Below are 20,207 nucleotides of genomic sequence, written 5' to 3' on the forward strand. Positions count from 1 at the left end.
TTGTTTTTTTGCACCAGTCTCTGCAAACTCTAGACCAGGGGTCGGCAACCCTGGTCCTGGAGAGCCGCAGGGTGTGCTGGCTTTCGTCTCCACCTTAAAATAAGCAACCGATTCAGACCCAAGAAACCAGGTGAGGTGAGTTAACTGTGCAATCAACGGCTTTCATTGATCAATTAATGCCAAGTAACAACGAAAGCCAGCACACCCTGCGGCTCTCCAGGACCAGGGTTGCCGACCCCTGCTCTAGACTGTTGTGGGTGATTGGCCACATGATTTGCATCAACAAGCTGGTGTACAGGTCTACCTAATAAAGTGATCACTGGGTGTATATACCTATGTTGAATTGTAGTAGCCCTCAAGGCATCCAATTCTCCTTTTCCTGGTGTTATTTGTTTTCAATACCATTCATCCTATATCACCTGCTACATATAAGTTATTTTAATCTGAGTTGACTGGGTCTTCATAAAAGCGATATAACTCCTTCATGACCACAACATAATACTTTCATAAGCACTACACAGGAGACATAACTGCTCACATCAATGCAAGTAAGTATTTGGTGTGCGTTTTTTTACTTGACATGTCATTCTATTGACACCACAAGCCGTATGAAGTTGTAATTATTAACAGACATGAATAAAATTCTTCATAAGTGCTTTATACTGTAGCGCATTCATAAGCGCAGCAAAGCTGCTCCTTAAGCACTACATAGTGCTTATGAAGGAGTTATATTGCTCCTACGAAGCATCGCTCAAAGAAAGTGTTGCCTGTTTTTCATTATCTTTGTTTTCTTTTGTACCTCTTTTTTCTTCCTCCATTGTTTTCTCTGTTCCTTTTCCTGGTTTCTCTGTTCCTTTTCCTGTTTTCTCTCACTTCTCTGTGAGCTCTGTAGTCTTGGAAAAACCATAAACAGCTTCAGCTGAGATACGCTAAATGTGCACTGGTCACTGATTGGAACCAGATGTGTCCAAATAGGGCTCTGTTTGTGAAGTGCTGGTATGTTGGTGTTGAAATCTGATAAGCAATAATACATGACATGACATTATTGGTATTTGGCAGACGCCATTATCCAGAGCGATGTAAAACAAATACGTAAAAGTTATATCAGATGGGATGTGTGTGCTTGCATTCTCTATGCAGCATATCTGCACCTACATCATTCATTTGCTTCACTGTTGGGAGTATTCTGGTTGACCTTAGAGGGGATGTGTTGTTGTGATGTCGAGCAATTCCTTGTTGAAATCACACCACCCCCAGGGCTATTTAACTCCCACATGCAGCACAACCGATGTCAAGCAAAGCTTCTCAGCAGGGTTAGGCTCTAATAGAGTTTCACACTTCTCATATTTGGTGAGAGTTTGTGCTTGCATACAGGATGTGAATCTGTGTCTCGAATGAACTTGAGGACATTTTGTGTGTTTGTATGTATGTGTGAGAGTGTGTGAGAGCGTGTATTTGTGTGAAGAAAGAGTGTGCATGCCCACATGTACCGTGTGTGTGTGTCTGAGTTTGTGTGAGTGTACGTATGTGTGTGTGTTTTTAAAAGTTGTTTGTATGTGCCTGTGTGTTTGTTTTGTGTTTTTAAGACCTGTTTGTGTGAGCCTTTGGGTGTGTTTGTGTGTGCCTCTGGGTGTGTTTATTAAAAGCTGTGTGTGTGCCTCTGGGTGTGTGTATTTAAGAGCTGTGTGTGTGCCTCTGGGTGTGTGTATTTAAGAGCTGTGTGTGTGCCTCTGGGTGTGTATGTAAGAGCTGTGTGTGCCTCTGGGTGTGTATGTAAGAGCTGTGTGTGCCTCTGGGTGTGTATTTAAGAGCTGTGTGTGTATGTAAGAGCTGTGTGTGCCTCTGGGTGTGTATGTAAGAGCTGTGTGTGCCTCTGGGTGTGTATGTAAGAGCTGTATGTGTGCCTCTGGGTGTGTATGTAAGAGCTATGTGTGTGTGTGTGTGTGTGTGTGTGTGTGTGTGTGTGTTCCTGAGCCCGTGTGCTGGCTGGTCAGACAGAGCAGCTTTGTGTCGTTTCACTTTTGGCTGTGGTCTCGGCAGCCTGTGTTCTCAGTTCTGCCTCCCCTGCCCCCCACCCTCCACTTCCCGCACAGAGCATTCCTTCCCTCCCCACACTGAGCACCCCCTCGCCCCCCAGAGAATGGGTACAGACCTGGCCAAATTCCACACCACCAGGGCTGTAATGAGCCAGGGGAGCAGGGGAGAGCCACAGCATTTGGAGTTGGGGGGTGGGGTGTGGGTGTGGGTGGAGGGTAGGGGGAGTGTGAAGGAGGAGAAGAAAAGGGGCTGGAGGGGTGTGTGGTTTTTGGACAGGCTCTGCGGTTGGTCAAGGGGTCTGGCAGCAGGAAAACGGTTGCAGTTTTCCTACAGGTTTTCCAGAACTTTCAGAACCTCTCTGTAAGTCTAATGCAGCAGCCGGGAGCAGCCATGCGGACAGCCTTGGCCCTGCTGTGGTTGTGGTTTTGGCTATGTTGCTACGCCGAACAGGAGCAGACGAGAAAGGGACTCGGACAGGAGTGTGGGTGGGCCGAATTGGGACGGTGCGACACCAACCTGACCTGCGTCCCCGAGACCCTCACTGATCCAGGGGAGTCACCCGGCCCTTCAGTCTGCAAACGTGAGTCTACGTGTTCCCTTCACCGACAGACAGACACACACAGGGAGAAACTAGACAGTACAGCAGGAGTAGTAATAGTCGTAGTCGTGTCGTGTCATAGTACAGGTAGTGCAGTGACACAATAACCAAATTTTCCTGAATTGTTTGGGCCTCCAGCGGTACCCCAGTCTTCAGGCTGTGTCCCCTGTGCGGAGGTGCAGTGTCCGAAGGCGAAACGGCAGTGTCCGGGGAGTCATGTGACCGAGCCGTGCGGCTGCTGCCAGCACTGTGCACGGCAGCGGGGCCAGGTGTGCGGGGGCCCGCACTGGGAGAGGGGCTACTGCGACAGGGGCCTCACCTGCACCCGCTTTTTGGGACACGTGCCTGCCACACCCCCAGAAACCGGGGTCTGCAAAGGTGAGATTGTGGGGGGAGGGGGGGTCTGCAAATGACCCATAATACAATGCAATACCACACAAATCTACACAGTACGATATGATTCAATACAGTACAATGCAGTACAACGCGACACAAAACAATGTAATACAATGCAACACAAACCAATACAACACAACATAATACAATACAACACAAAACCCAACAATACAATAGAGTACAAGAAGCTCACGTTTTTAACAAGCTTTGCAAAGTATCTGACAAGCACACACTGCACACTATTCAGTATTAATGCATGACATCATCAATAAATACATCTATACAAAAGCACTGATGACTCCCCACCTCTATTTCAATCCTCTATCCCTCCCCTTTCTGACCCTCTTCTCTCTTTCTCTCTCTCCTCTTCTCTCTCGCTCTCTCTCCCTGCGGTACCTCGGCCCAGCTCTCCCGGGGTATCGGGTGGACCACTGGGCAGACCCGCACTGCCCCTGGCAGTGGGGTTGCAACATTCGGGCGGGATCCTGCGACTGCTACGGGACGCAGACCTGCCAGCTGGCCTTCGCCTACCACAGCATGAGGGACTGCATGAAGACCATGGAGGGTGGGTCACACCAATGTCACCTTCCACCAATGAAAATATGGACACACGCATATTCACTGACAGGGCTGACAATGTCTTCCAATGAACATATGGACATGTGCATATTCACTGACAGGGCTGACAATGTCTACCAATGAACATATGGACATGCGCATATTCACTGACAGGGCTGACAATGTCTACCAATGAACATATGGACATGCGCATATTCACTGACAGGGCTGACAATGTCTACCAATGAACATATGGACATGCGCATATTCACTGACAGGGCTGACAATGTCTACCAATGAACATATGGACATGCGCATATTCACTGACAGGGCTGACAATGTCTACCAATGAACATATGGACATGCGCATATTCACTGACAGGGCTGACAATGTCTACCAATGAACATATGGACATGCTCATATTCACTGACAGGGCTGACAATGTCTACCAATGAACATATGGACATGCTCATATTCACTGACAGGGCTGACAATGTCTACCAATGAACATATGGACATGCTCATATTCACTGACAGGGCTGACAATGTCTACCAATGAACATATGGACATGCTCATATTCACTGACAGGGCTGACAATGTCTACCAATGAACATATGGACATGCGCATATTCACTGACAGGGCTGATAATGTCTACCAATGAACATATGGACATGCGCATATTCACTAAATGGGGGGCCAACATCGACCGATGAAACCATGGAGAGGGGCCGTATGTGTCTGTGTGGGGGGGGAGGTGATGCAGGAGGGGGAGGTGGTAGGTTGCAATAAGTAGATTTAGTGGTAAAATGACATTGAAGGACAGGGGTACTCAATTTTGCTTTTAGGCTTTTGTTCCAACCGAGCAGTTATGCACCTGATCCTGGGGCAGCATTGGCGATAAGAGCAGTCGTCTGTAGTTGTCTGGCACTCAGAGGGTTACCGGTTCAATCCCGCCCTGGGTGTGTCGAAGTGTCCCTGAGCAAGACAACTCACCCCCAAATGCTCCTGATGAGGTGGTTGGTGTCGTGTATGGCAGCCAATCGCCGTTGGTGTGTCAGTGTGTGTATGGATTACATTTTTTTACATTTTAGTCATTTGGCAGGCGCTTTTAATCCAAAGCGATTTACAAGTGCATAGGTTCTTCCACAAGTTAAAGCAACACATCCATAACTAGTAAAATACACATGAAGTGCTGTTCTAAACATACAGTCATCATAAGTGCTATTCAATTATTATTATTTTTGGTTAGACAAGAGGGCTAGGGATATCGGAAAGGGGGGCGGGGGGAATCAGGAGGTAGGACTAAGGTACAGTTTGAAAAGGTGTGTTTTTTGAAAAGGAGAGGAATTCTGCTGTCCGGACAGTGGTAGGCAAGTCATTCCACCACTGAGGAACCAGAACGGAAAACAGGCGTGAACGTGCAGCTCGACCGCCAGGTGCTCGTACTGAGGGAACCATAAGGCGACCAGAGCTGGCAGACCGGAATGGTCTAGCTGGGGAGTAGGGAGTGATTAAGGATTGTATGTAAGGTGGGGCAGTCCCCTTAGCAGCCTGAAATGCCAACACTAGGGCCTTGAATCGGATGCGTGCGGCAATAGGAAGCCAGTGGAGGCCAATGAGGAGTGGGGTGACATGAGCCGACCTGGGCTGAGTGGTGATCAGGCGGGCTGCAGCATTCTGGACCAGCTGGAGGGGCTTGATGGCACAAGCTGGGAGACCGGCTAGGAGGGAGTTGCAGTAATCCAGGTGGGAAATGACAAGTGCCTGGACTAGGAGCTGGGTGGCTTTCTCTGTCAGGAGATGACGGATACAGCGTATATTGTAGAGGAAGAACCTGCAGGTTCTGGCAGTGGAGGATACTTGTGGAGCCAGGGTGAGGCCGTTATCAAGAGTCACCCAAAGATTATTTGAAGTATGGGAGGAGGAAACTACAACAGTCAGTGAGAGGTCGATTGTCGGAGAGGACTTAGCAGGGATGTAGAGAAGCTCAGTCTTGGCCAGGTTAAGCTTCAGGTGGTGGGAAGTCATCCACGCAGAGATATCAGCCAAGCAGGCAGAGATCTGTGTGGTGACCTGGGTATCGGGGGGAAGGAAAGAAAGAGTTGGGTATCATCGGCATAAGAATGGTAAGAAAAGCCATGAGAGAGTGAATGAGAAGCATCAATTGTACATTCTACTTATTCTACAAAGACTCAAATGGTTGAATAGTAGAATCTTGTGTGTTATTGCTTGGATGGAACAAACAGCGGCACCCACACCAGCCCGTTCAGGGACAGATCGAGTATCCCTGATGAAGGACAAACATTCACTGCTTGAATCCAGACCAGGGTATTCCTGTAACTGCATGCTATTCATGTAATTGGCACAATTACGTGACACCTTTACCGCAATCATGTGACACCTTTACCACACACTGATCACACAGAGGGTTCCCGGTCATGGGAGGGTTAGCGGAGGAGACTTTATCATACGCTATGAATGCATGTGGGTCAAGAGCGATCGAGGGAATGTTATTTTTTTAACGTAAGCCTGTCTGTCTACCAGAGGACTGGCGATACGCAGGCATGACGGAAGAGGAGCTGGAGGCAGAGCAGTGGGAGTGTATGACAAATGGCTGTGAGATTCAAGGAGACAAGTGTGTCTGCATGAAGAAAAGCTGCTTTTCAAAGCCACCCTTGCTCTCTGAAGATGACTGTGAGAACCAGCTGGGTGAGTGACAGACCCTGTACGGACCAATCCTATCCATTAATCCTTTAACCCTTTGTAGGTTTTTTGGTATAAGTCACTGTCCTTGAACTCTGTTGCTTTCAATTAGCAGTGCTAATTGTTAGATCTATCAGGGCCGTAGAACATGCAAACCCAGTCGCAGTAATCCAACTGGCAGAAAGTTTGTACAGTTTTTATTTTGTTACGGCGAGTCAAACTGGCGAGGGTCAATAGCCAGCAAGCAGATTCAACAGGGATAAGGGAGGTTGTGGTACTAAGTCCAGGCAATGGGTCAAAACTAAGCAAACAATTATATCAGGGATAATCCAAAACATAATTGTGGTCATAGACAAAGGGTCGATAACAAGCGGGCTAAACAGACAAAAACGGAATCTAGAAAAACAACAACAAAAGTTGATATATAAAGTAACGATAGATACATGTTACTCCAGGGTGTCAAAGAAAATGAGGATATCATTCAGGGAGACAAAGACAAAGCAGTTAATCATATCTCTGAGGACATTACATTACATTACATTACATTATTGGCATTTGGCTGACGCTCTTATCCAGAGCGACATACAGTTGATTAGACTAAGCAGGAGACAATCCTCCCCTGGAGCAATGCAGGGTTAAGGGCCTTGCTCAAGGGCCCAACGGCTGTGCAGATCTTATTGTGGCTACACCGGGATTAGAACCACCGACCTTGCGTGTCCCAGTCATTTACCCTAACCACTACGCTACAGGACATCATTGATGAGGTTTTGGAAGACGGCTGGTGCGTTGGTGAGCCTGAATGGCATCACATGGTACTCATAGTGGTCGCTCGGGGTATTGAAAGCTGTCTTCCACTCATCGCCCTCGCGGATGCAGACCGGGTGGCAGGTGTTGCGGAGATCCAATTTAGTGAAGTACTGGCATTTTTGTAGTGATGAGAAGGTGGAGGAGATGAGTGGGATGGGGTAGAGGTTCTTTATGGTGATGTTGTTTAGCCCACGGTAGTCGATGCAGGGTCGTAGTGTCTTGTCTTTCTTTTCAAAGAAGAAGAATCCTGCCCCAGCTGGAGAAGATGAGGGACGGATCAGACCGGCAGCCAGGGAGTCCCCAATGTACTTCTCCAAGCCGAGAGTCTCCGGGACCTCTTGGTCGAGTGATGCTGGGTTGCAGTTCTATGATGCAGTTGTATGACCGATGAGGTGGCAGAGAGCAGGCTCGGGACTTGCTGAAGACTTGTGCCACATCATAGTAGACAGGAGGAATGGAGGCCAGGTCAGGTGGTGTCTTGTGAGTGTCAGGGGCGGACCTGGGCTGGTTAGTGGCAGACTGGAGGCAGGGCTGGTGGCAGTTGGGGCTCCAGCCCGTGATGGTTCCCCGGACCCAGTTGGAGTAGCCATAGTCTGCCCAACACCACCGGGACCAGGGGAGAATCCATGACGTAGAACGTTAGCTCCTCCTGGTGGTTGCCTGAGATCTGTAGCTGAACTGAGGAGGTGATTGAGTCGACTACAGCCAGGGGTGCACCAGTGATAGGGTTGGTGTGGAGAACCTGGGAGAGGGTAGATGTCGGAAGCCCGAGGCGATGGACCAGACTGGAGCAGATCAGGTTGGCATCAGCTTTGGAGTCGATCAGAACTTGCACTTGGTGGCAAGCTCCCTCCCAGGAGAGGTAAGCCATGATGGTGGAACTTGAAGTTGAGGGGGATGTGTTCAGCGTAGCCCCAGGACCCCCTCCTTCACTGACGGAGACGGTCTTTTAACGGGCAGGTCCGGATGCGGTGGCCAGGTCCACCAGGTCGATGAGGGCGTCGAAGGAAGCCGGCAGCTCACAGGTGGTCAGTTGGTCCAGGATAGCTTCGGACAGACCATTCTGGAATACTTTGTGTCGCCCCAGCCTGCAGATGCCGCCAGGGTCCGAAACTTGATGGAGTAATCATAAACCGAGCGGAAACCCTGGCGGATGCGGAATAGTTTACGGGAGGCAGCGGGTCCAGAGATGGCCCGGTCGAACACTCTCTTCATGGCAGTGGAGAAGAGTGTGAAGCTGTAGCATTCGGGAGCACAGAGTCCCAAAAGGCAGTTCCCCATTCCCGAGCTCTGCCGGACAGAAGAGTGACCACATATGCCACCTTGGAGCTTTTGGTGGGGAAGGTGGAAGGTTGAAGCTTGAAGATGAATGAACACTGGGACAGAAAGGAGGTGCAGTCCTTTGGTTCGCCATCGTAGCGTGGTGGAGGTGGCAGATGAGGCTCTGGGTGGGAACGGACTGGAACAGGGGCCGGTGCGGGAGGAGGTTGCTGGACCTGGGTACCAGCTAAGGTGCCCACCAGGGTAGCTACCTGTTGAATTAAGGTAGTTACGTCCTGGTTCAGGACGCGGAGTTCGGTTTCGTGAACTCCAAGGTGCTATCCTTGCATTCGGATAGCCTCCAGTGTTGTGTCTGGATCTGCTAGGTTCATCTTGGCCAGATTATTCTATCAGGGCCATAGAACACGCAAACCCAGTCGCAGTAATCCAAGGCAGAAAGTTCATTCAGAGTCTTTATTCTGTTGCGGCAAATAGATTCAAGAGGGATAAGGCTGGTCGTGGTAAGTCCAGGCAATGGGTCAAAACTCCAGCTAACAGGTATATCAGGGATAATCCAAAACATAATCATGGTCATAAGCAAAGGGTCAATAACAGGCAGGCTGAACAGACAAAAAATGGAATCCAGAAACAAAGGTCAATATATAAAAACAGGTCAGTACACTGCGGGTCAAAATCAAACAGTTGGGAGAATCTAAACGTGGAAGTCAGGGACGAAACAGGCTGTAACAGAAGTCTATCAGAAAACGCTGAAGAGTATGGAGTTGACACATAATCTGGAAACGAGACATACAAACTGCACGGTTTGAAATAAGACAGGTAACAGCAGGGAATGGCAATCAGGTGTGGGAAACAATCAGGAAGTGAAACACAGGTGAAACGAATGAATGAAGTGAACGACCTGACAGGGGAGGTAGGAGGCAAAGTCTGACTGCAGAGGGGATGAAGCTTGGGGCAGGTGGAGTGGAGGGGAATGTCACTGGTGGCTATGGTGTGCACAAAAACACAGAAACGCTAACAACAGAATACAATACGGTGAAAACACGAAACCTAACTAGGTCAGCATTAGAATGTTAAGGACATTCTAACCACATATTTGTGATCTTACACCATGCTTTTCGTGATTAAAATGCTGAAACAGCTGTCTTTGCCTCTCTGTTGGCTATAGAGCAGACCAGGTGTGCCAACGTGAGCTGCCCCACCGTTCCAGTTCCTTCCTGCCCCCCAGACTCCTTCCTGACGGCTCCTTACACTCCACTGCATCAGTGCTGCCCTCTGCTGCCTGCCCTGTGTACCTGCGCCTTTGAGAGATGCCCCGCCGAACCGACAGACTGCCCCCCAGGCCATCGTGCCCACATCGTCACCAGGGGCGACGGCCACCCGGGCACCTGCTGCCACCGTTACTTGTGCAGACGAGGAGAGGAGGAGTCAGCTACACAGAAGAGGGAGGAAGAAGAAGACTGAACACACTCCCACAAGGACTCAACTGCATTCCCACTAACTACAATTTCAACCTGGTTTTGTGTTTTTAGCAGTTGCAATAACTACCATTGTCAGTATTATTTCTTTATCATTATCTGCTGTTTATGTTTTCTTATTCAGATCCTTGTTTATGTTGGCCTACTAATACCAGCTAAATATCACAAGAAATTGTTTTATATCAGTATATCAGGCCAATTTATGGTGATCACCATTATTATATAATCATTATATAATCATACCGTCTCTTAGAGAGCAGACTCAGTAGACAAGTTGCAACTTTAACCAAGGCTGGGGGGGGTGGTTATGAATGGTTTTATCACTTCATGCAGTGCTTCAAGTTTCAAGTTTTCTCTGTCACTCAATAAATACCTTTAAATATGCAGACATTTGGCCTGTTAAACAATGAGCTCTCTCTTTCTCTGGCATTATCAATGAGAGTATCAACACTATCAAATGATATGGAATCGCGTTCACTCTTGGCTGTGGTGTTGGTGGCCTGTGTTCTCAGTTCCCCACCCTCCACTTCCCCCACTGAGCATTCCTTACTTCCCCACACTGAGCCCCCCCTCGCCCCCAGAGAACGGGTACAGACCTGACCAAATTCCACACCACCAGACCTGTAATGAGACAGGGGAGCAGGGGAGAGCCTTTGGAATTGGAGGGTGGGGGTGTGGGTATGGGTGGAGGGTAGGGGGAGTGTGAAGGAGGAGAAGAAAAGGGGCTTGAGGGGGGTGTGGTTTTGGACAGGCTCTGTGGTTGGTCAAGGGGTCTGGCAGCAGGAAAACAGTAGCTGCAGGGTCACGGTTCTGCTGCAGTTTGTCCAGAACTTACCAAACCTCTCTGTAAGTCTAAAGCAGCAACCAGGAGCAGCCATGCGGACGGCCCGGGCCCTGCCCTGGTTGTGGTTTTGGCTATGTTGCTACGCCGACAAACAGGAGCAGCCGAGAAAGGGACTTGGACAGGAGTGTGGGTGGGCCGAAAAGGGATGGTGCGACACCAGCCTGACCTGCGTCCCCGAGATCTTCCCCAAACATGGGGAGACGAGCGGCCCTTCAGTCTGCAGACGTGAGTCTACGTGTTCCCTTCTCCGACAGACAGACACACACAGGGAGAAACTAGACAGTACAGCAGGAGTAGTAATAGTCGTAGTCTTCTAGTGTCATAGTACAGGTAGTGCAGTGACACAATAATCAAATTTTCCTGAATTGTTTGGGCATCCAGCGGTACCCCAGTCTTCAGGCTGTGTCCCCTGTGCGGAGGTGCAGTGTCCGAAGGTGAAACGGCGGTGTCCGGGGGGTCATGTGACCGAGCCGTGCGGCTGCTGCCAGCACTGTGCACGGCAGCGGGGCCAGGTGTGCGGGGGCCCGCACTGGGAGGGGGGCTACTGCGGCAGGGGCCTCACCTGCACCCTCTTTTTGGGACACGTGCCTGCCACACCCCCAGAAACCGGGGTCTGCAAAGGTGAGATTGTGGGGGGAGGGGGGGTCTGCAAATGATCCATAATACAATGCAATACCACACAAATCTACACAGTACGATATGATGTAATACAATACAATGCAGTACAACGCGACACAAAACAATGCAATACAACACAACATAATACAATACAACACAAAACCCAACAGTACAACAGAGTACAAGAAGCTTTCATTTTAAACAAGCTTTGCAAAGTATCTAACAAGTGCACCCTGCACACTATTCAGTTTTAATGTGAATATGCTTGAGTTAACAAATAAGTTAATTTTCATCCCTACTCCCTGGGCAGCTTAAAACAAATAACATGAAGTGTTATGACATGTCATAATGCATCAATGCATGACATCATCAATAAATACATCCACACAAAAACATGGCACTGCTGACCCCCCCACCTCTATTTCCATCCTCTATCGCTCCCCTTTCTGGCCCTCTTCTCTCTTTCTCTCCCTCCTCTTCTCTCTCGCTCTCTCTCCCTGCGGTACCTCGGCCCAGCTCTCCCAGGGTATCGGGTGAACCACCGGGCGGACCCTCACTGCCCCTGGCAGTGGGGTTGCAACATTCGTGCGGGATCCTGCGACTGCTACGGGATACAGACCTGCCATAAGGTCTTCTTATACCGCAGCAGGAGGGACTGCCTGAACAGCATGCACGGTGGGTCACACCAACGTCAACTGCCATGTCTGCCAGTTTTTGTTGTGCTTCAGCATGTCACTGATTGGCTTAAGAATTCCCACCCATTGCTGTTTTAAAGGCCTACAGTGACTGCTGGCGGGAAAGGGGTCCGAATGCGTGTGGGTCAAGAGCGATCGAGAGAATGTTATTTTTTTTAACACTACCAGATGACTGGCGATACGCAGGCAAGACGGAACAGGAGCAGAAGGCAGCCCACGGGTGCACGAAATATGGCTGTGAGATTCAAGGAGATGAGTGCGTCTGCATGAGGAGAAGCTGCTTTTCATTGCCACCCTTCCGCTTTCAAGACGACTGTGAGAAGCAGCTGGGTGAGTGACAGACCCTGTACGGACCAATCCTATCCATTAACCCTTTAACCCGTTGAAAAGTAGGTTTTTTTGGTCTAAGTCACTGTCCTTGAACTCCGTCGCTTTAGATTGGCAGTGGTGATTGTTAAGAACTGAATGTTAAGTATTGAATGTTAAGAACATTTTAACCACATATTTGTAATTTTGCACCATACTGTACGTGATTAAAATGTACTTTACTAAGCATTCTAATGCTGATGTAACAATCACTACAGGTAATTAAAAGCAATGGAGTTCTAGAACATTTACTTCGAATTTTGAAAATCACTTTCCAACAAATATACTCTTCAAGTGGTCAAACAACCGTGCTTTTTTCCCCAGCTGAAACAGCTGTCTTTGCCTCTTTGTTGGCTATAGAGCAGACCAGGTGTGCCAACGTGAGCTGCCCCACCGTTCCAGTTCCTTCCTGCCCCCCAGACTCCTTCCTGACGGCTCCTTACACTCCACTGCATCAGTGCTGCCCTCTGCTGCCTGCCCTGTGTACCTGCGCCTTTGAGAGATGCCCCGCCGAACCGACAGACTGCCCCCCAGGCCATCGTGCCCACATCGTCACCAGGGGCGACGGCCACCCGGGCACCTGCTGCCACCGTTACTTGTGCAGACGAGGAGAGGAGGAGTCAGCTACACAGAAGAGGGAGGAAGAAGAGGACTGAACACACTCCCACAAGGACTCCACTGCATTCCCACTAACTACAATTTCAACCTGGTTTTGTGTTTTTAGCAGTTGCAATAACTACCATTGTCAGTATTATTTCTTTATCATTATCTGCTGTTTATGTTTTCTTATTCAGATCATTGTTTATGGTGGCCAATGTATGGTTATCACTGTTATTATAATGAGCTATTTGTAAATCATACAGAATTGTCTCTTAGAGAGCAGACTCAGTAGACAAGTTGCAACTTTAACCAAGGCTGGTATTTGGGGGGGGTTTCATGTTTATGAACGGTTTCATCACTTCATGCAGTGCTTCAAGTTTTCTCAATCGCTCAATAAATACTTTTAAACATGCAGACATTTGACTTGTTAAACAGTGAGCTCTCTCTTTCTCTGCCATTATCAGTATCAACAGTATCAAATTATATGGAATCGTGTTAACTGAATGCATAAATGATCTGACATTTCACACAATTTCATCTTTTCATCGGCACACGTTAACGCCACGTCATTACTCCAAGGTCCTCAAATCCACAGGGTGTCGCTATTTAGGTCGGAACGAATGTCCAGTAATATCTGTAATGACCGGGCCACAAGTGAACGACGCACCAGCGATATTTCCGGCCAGCTCAGCGCGTCAGTGTTGTCAAGTCAAGAGCGGAGCAGGCATAGCATAACGGAGCCTGTCTGTCTATTTGCTAACTCGTTAAGAGTATTCTGCACAATATGGTTCTGCTGACAATGATCGCTCGGTTGGCGGACGGGCTGCCGCTCGCCGCCTCAATGCAAGAAGATGAACAGGTTTGGTTTTTTATAGTAACCTATAATCCAGGGTTCACATGGAAGCTTGTTAGCTAGCTTGCTAAATTGCCAAAATTAGAAAGTGTAACAATTATATTCACCTAGCAAACTAGTGGGTTGACGTGGTATTTACTAGAATTGTATTTAGTTGGTGGGCGATTGCCAAATTAGTTTATTTACATTCCCCGTTTACTGAGATGATTTGTGCAAAATAGGAGTCAGCATAGAATTTCACATTTCTTTCAGTACATACGTAGTTGTTCCCCTATTATTTTATATGTGAAATTTAAGCTGTTCTCTTAATCACCGCCGCATTTTAAAAAATATATATCTTTTTTTACCATAGATTAATTCTAACATCGGTGTGTCCGCAACGTCGACCACCTATAACCTAGTGACGTTAGCTAGTTACTCCACATCCGTGAAATTGTTTCTCAAAGCTTTGCGTGTTTGCCGGCTCAGTTTCCTATGCGGATATTTGAAAATGTGGACAGTGGGCGATGGCAGTATAACCAGTTCAGATTACGATTTGCGAGCCGTTATCTTTTACATCTTTACGTGTAACTTACGATCTCGTGTGTCTCTCAACCGTTTGCCTTGTGTTTCTTTTCCCCTGCTCTCGCGAAGGGAAGCGAAAAGGTTTGTGACACCTTTTACCTCGGTACAACATTCACCTTTAGGGTTTGACACAATACAGAAGTGCGTTCAGCGCCTGAGGAGCAAATGGCCACCTTGAAGCGTGGCGAACTGCGTTGTCATCCTTTGTATTTGCATGCAGGGTCCGGATATGTCGCTGAGTGTGCGTATATGAGCGTGTGATTCTCTCCCCGCTGTGTTCCGTGTTTAGTTGGGTCGGGACCTGCAGCAGTACCAGAGCCAGGCAAAGCAGCTTTTCCGGAAACTGAACGAGCAAAGTCCCACTCGCTGCACATTGGAGGCTGGATCAATGGCCTTCCAGTGAGTACAGGGGTGATAAAAACACACACACAGTAGACGCTATCACACAGGCACGCACTCGCAGACAATAACTGCAGACACTACAATACACTGTAGGACAAGAGGGAGACTAAATATCTCTGTCTCAGACACTAACAATGGCATTGTTTACAGTTATGCGTCGGTGACCAAATCCAAATAGTCAAAATACAGGAATATGAGCATATAACACAAAGCTCTTGCTTTCAGAATTATGTTTAGCAGAGCTGATTACTTTCCTAAGACAAACATTATTACATTACATTATTGGCATTTGGCAGACGCTCTTATCCAGAGCGACGTACAGTTAATTAGACTAAGCAGGAGACAATCCTCCCCTGGAGCAATGCAGGGCCTTGCTCAAGGGCCCAATGGCTGTGCGGATCTTATTGTGGCTACACCGGGATTAGAACCACTGACCTTGCGTGTCCCAGTCATTTACCTTAACCACTACGCTACAGGCCGCCCCTGTACCCAAACCATATGGACTGGACGGCCTGCTCCCATAATTCTGTATTCCTATGTCCTCACTTGTTCAGTCGTGCTGCTATGAGTAACATTGTCGTTTAATCCAAAATGGAGGGCAATTTTTTGTGTTAAAGTATGGGACTTGTCCATGTAGGATCTAAAGTGCAATCTCAGCTTGACACTGGGTTACAGATGATGCAATTTTATCCTCACTGCCCTCCCCTCCCACACACACACACACACACACGCATGCACACGCACACACACACGCACACACACACAGTCCCTGGTGCAATGTTGAAGGTCCTTGTTGTGTTGTCGTTGTTATCTCAGCTACGTGATAGAGAAAGGCGTGTGCTACCTGGTTCTGTGTGAGGCCGGGTTCCCGAAGAAGCTGGCCTTCGCCTACCTGGAGGACCTACAGGCCGAGTTCCACGAACAGCACGGCAAGAAGGTCCCCACGGTGTCCCGGCCTTACTCCTTCATCGAGTTCGGTGAGGGACTGCCACATTTAACTTCAGCCTTCTGTTTTCCGTCTGAACGCGATTCATGCCAGAGACCGGCTTCCGGCACGGTGGTGGAGTCACTTCAGTGTTAGTTCAGTCAAATGAGGAAATTAAATTATAATTCACAACTTTCACAACTGGTTTTTTTGGGGGTTTTTTGGGTTGGGTCAGACATATAAAATTTGCTGAAATTCTTTATTTGAAATCAATTTAAATGAATTAATTCACTCCCAACCCCAATGTGATTTGTGGCTCCACCGAAATCCCAAGGGGCTGTGGCTTCGGTTGGGAAAATTGTGAAAGTTTAGAAAACTCAGTCGGGACTTTACGGTAGTTATGCTTGAATGCCATATGACGCCGTTTGGATTTTATGGTATTTTACATATGGCACTCTAGTGACTGTGAAAAGCCCCAGGCTGACTGTGTGCTGAGTGTTTGGTTCTCTGGCCCCCTCACCCCCGCACTCAGACACCTACATACAGAAGACCAAGAAGTCGTACATCGACAGCAGGGCCCGCAGGAACCTGGGCAGCATCAACACGGAGCTGCAGGACGTGCAGAGGATCATGGTGGCCAACATAGAGGAGGTGCTGCAGCGTGGAGAAGCCCTTTCAGGTGATGCGCTCTCTGCGTAGTCAAATGCTTCACTTTGAGTAATTTAACCCTGCAGGCTCTGCCACGGTTCTGACACAAACTAGGAAGAAACCCCATCCCCCCCCCCCCCCCCCCCCCCCACACACACAAAAATTCTGAGAAACCGTTCTCGGATTGATTGTATGTTCTTGTGGAGAATCAGGCTAGTGTTGGAGGTCAGGCTAGCGTTGCCAGATTTCAAATTTGTCAAAATCGGACATTGCACTGCTGTAAGTGTTATTTGGAACATAGACAGGGGCTGTCAGACCAGGGGGGTGGAGGGCTTTATTTCAAAACCAGACATTTCTGTGAAAAAGCCGACAGCTGACAGCCCTAAGTCGGATCTGAACTGAACAGGTGCTCAGTAGTCCGTAGTTATAAGGAGTTTGATGTGAGTTTGCTTCATAAATTTCCTGAATTGAACGTTGATTGACCCCCCCCCAGCACTACAGGGTAAAGCCCAGTTCAGAACCCAAGAGTCGAGTTGCAACAAAACCGTTTTACAACGCTGCAGGGAGGAGTTGCAGCTGGGTGAACTATCAGAACATCAGAACATCAGAACATCAGAACATCAGAACATCAGAACATCAGAACATCTGATGTTTCAACCCGTCTAGTCGCAAAGTGGCAAGTTTTAGAATGTTGCCAAGCATAGCCAGTTGCAGCTCATCGTGTCACGGACCTTGGGTCTGAGCTGGGTTTAATCGGTAGCTCTGAATGGAGCATTGTGGGAGTTTCTGATTGGCTTCTCCCCCCCACAGCTCTGGACTCTAAGGCCAGCAACCTGTCCAGCCTGTCCAAGAAGTACCGCAGCGACGCCAAATACCTGAACACTCGCTCCACTTACGCCAAGCTAGCAGCAGGGGGCGTCTTCTTCATCATGCTCATCGTGTACGTGCGCTTCTGGTGGCTCTGAGAGAGGGGGGCCAGGGGCCAGGGGCCGCCGCAGAAGAGGAGGCTGAAGGAAGGGGGCCCGCGGTTTCGTTCTGTCCCGTTCCGAATCCTTCCGCCTCCCCAGAAAGACTTTCCCCTCTGGACGCTGTTCCCTCCTGCTTCCCGCTGTCCGTAGGTCTGTAATGTAATTATTAATGTTATTATATCGCGGAGTTTTATTAACGGTCACGTGACCCTTAAGCAGGGCCGCTGCGCTCTCCGTCCTGTGGGTCGCAGTGTTTGCAGGTTTCCCTCCGGCCACCCGATTTCACCAATGAGCTTACTTCCTGAGCCAAGCAGGTAAAATAATTATTACTAATAATAATAATTTGCGACATAGCTAACTCTTTTATCCAAAGCGACTTAGAGTTGCTTAGGCTAAGCAGGGGACCATCCCCCCTGGAGCAATGTGGGGTTAAGGGCCTTGTTCAAGGGCCCAACAGCTGTGCGGTTGTTATCATGATTAGCCCGGGGCTTGAACTGCCAACCTTCCAGGTCCCAGTCATGTACCTTGACCAGACTACTGGCTGCCCCTGTAGCCTGTGATACCTGGTGGCGTAGTGCATGGTTGGAGCAAATACCTGCAGACAGTGTGGTTCGTAGGACCTAGCGTTGTCCTTAACGGTTGCCCAGAGTGTACGCGCGTGTGTTTGCGTTCACGAGCGCACGTGCGTGTACGTGCGCACGTGTGTTTACATATGTGTGCGTCCGTATGCCTGTGTGCACATGTGCATCCATGTTTGAGCAAATGTGCGCATGACTGATTGTATAAGTGTACTTCCCCCCCCCCCCCCCCCTCCGTGTGCATCTCAATGTCTACACATGTACCCTACACCTCTCTCCCTCACTTAACCACGTACTCTGCGTCGCAAAGCTATACGAAGTCTAACTTGTACTCAACCAGCACGTATCCTTCAACTGGACGGACACACTTTCCCCATCTTGTTAGATAGACAATGTAGCTCTGCCCTGTCAACAGATGAGCGCTTTCACTTAACGAAGCAGATCTGAGCTGTAGGGAGACACTGCACACGTTTGCCGGTGGATCCCATATCGATACTCTCACCTTGACTGACCACTTTTGACTTTGTTTTGTGGATAGTTTACAAAAAGTAAGTACTCTGTATAAAAGGTAAAATCCCGGAGACTGACGGCTGAATCGGAGGTTAGTGTAGCACCTTGTATCAGAGAGCGAGAGAGAGAGAGTCGCTCTCAAACAACCGATAATTTCAGTCATAATAAAGTATGTGATTTGCACACACACCTGCCTATTGAGTTTGTATTGCCTTATGAATATAGCCACACCCACCCTGTAAAAAGTAATTTACGTAATAATACTTTTAGTAATAATAGGTTCATTATAGTAGGGATTTCAACTGCAATAGATTGCAGACTTGTCCAGGTTGTATTCCTGCCTTTTGCCCAAAGCATGCTGGGATAGGCTCCAGCCCACTCACGATCCTGACCCGGTATAAACGGGTTGGATAATGGATGGTTGGACAGTTTGATAAATAGATAGATTTCACATTTTCATACAGTGCAATCCTGCCCAAAGAGCCTCACGATAAAAAAAGAAATAAAAGGTGAATCATCAGTGATTTGCAAAAGTTTCCCTTAAAAACAGCCACTTTCTCTCACGACTGAAGTGTTTATTCAACCGTGACATTTTGAAATGTATGAAAGGGAACACGATTTCCTTTTTGTTGATGAGCATGTCATTTTTAAAACGAGTGGATTCTGTGTGCGTAGTCACTTGCGATTGGCGGCTGAATAAATAGTTGAACTACTGATTGGTTAAAATGTTACCGTCATGTAAATTTCTCAACAAAAGTGGTCTTCAATGTCAGATCACCCTCTTGGTCAGTATATGAACTTTGCTGCTTTCAGGATAAAAATAAACCGAGTTTCCTGAATAAAATAGGTGTAATATTGTGCCTTTTGTTGTCTTGCCTTCTTTACAGATTATATAACTATGGGGAAAAAATATGATTTTCATTGTGATTACACTGATGCTTTAATGAATTAATATATTTGCTCCGATCCACCTCATCAAAATGTAACCGCATATTTTCAGATATAAGATATTATAATATTTGGCTTTATATGATATTTTACGCGGCGGCACGGATGGTGCAGTGGGTAGCACTGCCGCCTCACAGCAAGGAGGTCCTGGGTTCGAATCCCCGTCGGCCGGGGCCTCTCTGTGCGAAGTTTGCATGTTCTCCCCGTGTCTGCGTGGGTTTCCTCTGGGTACTCCGGTTTCCTCCCACAGTCCAAAGACATGCATGTTAGGCTGATTGGAGAGTCTAAATTGCCCGTAGGTATGAGTGTGTGAGTGAATGGCGTGTGTGCCCTGTGATGGACTGGTCACCCGTCCAGGGTGTATTCCTGCCTTTCGCCCAATGTATGCTGGGATAGGCTCCAGCGACCCTGTTCAGGATAATGGATGGATGGATGGATGGATGGATGGATGGATGGATGGATGGATGATATTTTACACATTACCGTCCAATCTCGAAACCCATCTCAATCCTATGTACTCCTACCCGGATCACCCGATTTGGATGTAGACACTCTCAAATTAAAATTGACCGTCTGCACTTGAACCTCATGTACATTGTTTCATTCACAACCCGATGCGGTGGAGTACAAACCCAAAACTACAAAAAACTTCCTCAGAGCAATACATATTCCTATACCACCCCTCACCAGCAGGGGGAGAAGTCTGCAAAGAAACGGAACTCGAGACCGAGCGCAGGTATTAACAGCAGAACACTGCCTCCATTGTTCATCGAATCGGCTAAGATTGAGGGAGTGGTCAGAAGGCTTAATGAAACTTACCACAAAAAAAA

General features: G+C 48.2%; 3 protein-coding genes across 3 annotated transcripts; all 3 read left to right on the plus strand.

Moving 5' to 3' along the window:
• Positions 1 to 527: 527 nt before the first annotated feature.
• On the plus strand, positions 528 to 10,248 carry LOC133126121 (cysteine-rich motor neuron 1 protein-like). The gene is made up of 6 exons (XM_061237966.1): positions 528 to 548; positions 2,371 to 2,617; positions 2,774 to 3,013; positions 3,438 to 3,596; positions 6,137 to 6,301; positions 9,549 to 10,248. The coding sequence occupies exons 1-6, from the start codon at positions 543 to 545 to the stop codon at positions 9,842 to 9,844; spliced, it is 1,113 nt and encodes a 370-aa protein (XP_061093950.1). The 5' UTR covers positions 528 to 542; the 3' UTR covers positions 9,845 to 10,248.
• A 316-nt stretch (positions 10,249 to 10,564) lies between these two features.
• LOC133126122 (cysteine-rich motor neuron 1 protein-like) lies at positions 10,565 to 13,387 on the plus strand. Its single transcript, XM_061237967.1, has 5 exons — positions 10,565 to 10,927; positions 11,084 to 11,323; positions 11,837 to 11,995; positions 12,184 to 12,345; positions 12,742 to 13,387. The coding sequence occupies exons 1-5, from the start codon at positions 10,735 to 10,737 to the stop codon at positions 13,035 to 13,037; spliced, it is 1,050 nt and encodes a 349-aa protein (XP_061093951.1). The 5' UTR covers positions 10,565 to 10,734; the 3' UTR covers positions 13,038 to 13,387.
• Positions 13,388 to 13,607: 220 nt separating this feature from the next.
• sec22bb (SEC22 homolog B, vesicle trafficking protein b) lies at positions 13,608 to 19,287 on the plus strand. Its single transcript, XM_061237978.1, has 5 exons — positions 13,608 to 13,840; positions 14,688 to 14,797; positions 15,617 to 15,777; positions 16,258 to 16,404; positions 17,184 to 19,287. Exons 1-5 carry the CDS (start codon positions 13,766 to 13,768, stop codon positions 17,336 to 17,338), a joined length of 648 nt encoding a protein of 215 aa, XP_061093962.1. The 5' UTR covers positions 13,608 to 13,765; the 3' UTR covers positions 17,339 to 19,287.
• Positions 19,288 to 20,207: the final 920 nt, after the last annotated feature.

Source organism: Conger conger, chromosome 4 (assembly GCF_963514075.1).
Source record: "Conger conger chromosome 4, fConCon1.1, whole genome shotgun sequence".
NCBI classification, from domain to species: Eukaryota; Metazoa; Chordata; class Actinopteri; order Anguilliformes; family Congridae; genus Conger; species Conger conger.

Bases quoted from the DNA above. Each gene is read 5' to 3' on its own strand.
- sec22bb (XM_061237978.1), top strand. From the start codon at position 13,766: ATGGTTCTGCTGACAATGATCGCTCGGTTGGCGGACGGGCTGCCGCTC. The intron at 13,841-14,687 runs GTTTGGTTTTTT...TTCCGTGTTTAG, and splicing joins CAATGCAAGAAGATGAACAG to TTGGGTCGGGACCTGCAGCA. The intron at 14,798-15,616 runs GTGAGTACAGGG...TTGTTATCTCAG, and splicing joins GCTGGATCAATGGCCTTCCA to CTACGTGATAGAGAAAGGCG.
- LOC133126121 (XM_061237966.1), top strand. The intron at 2,618-2,773 runs GTGAGTCTACGT...TTGGGCCTCCAG, and splicing joins CGGCCCTTCAGTCTGCAAAC to CGGTACCCCAGTCTTCAGGC. The intron at 3,597-6,136 runs GTGGGTCACACC...TCTGTCTACCAG, and splicing joins CTGCATGAAGACCATGGAGG to AGGACTGGCGATACGCAGGC.
- LOC133126122 (XM_061237967.1), top strand. From the start codon at position 10,735: ATGCGGACGGCCCGGGCCCTGCCCTGGTTGTGGTTTTGGCTATGTTGC. The intron at 11,324-11,836 runs GTGAGATTGTGG...ACCTCGGCCCAG, and splicing joins AGAAACCGGGGTCTGCAAAG to CTCTCCCAGGGTATCGGGTG. The intron at 11,996-12,183 runs GTGGGTCACACC...TAACACTACCAG, and splicing joins CTGCCTGAACAGCATGCACG to ATGACTGGCGATACGCAGGC.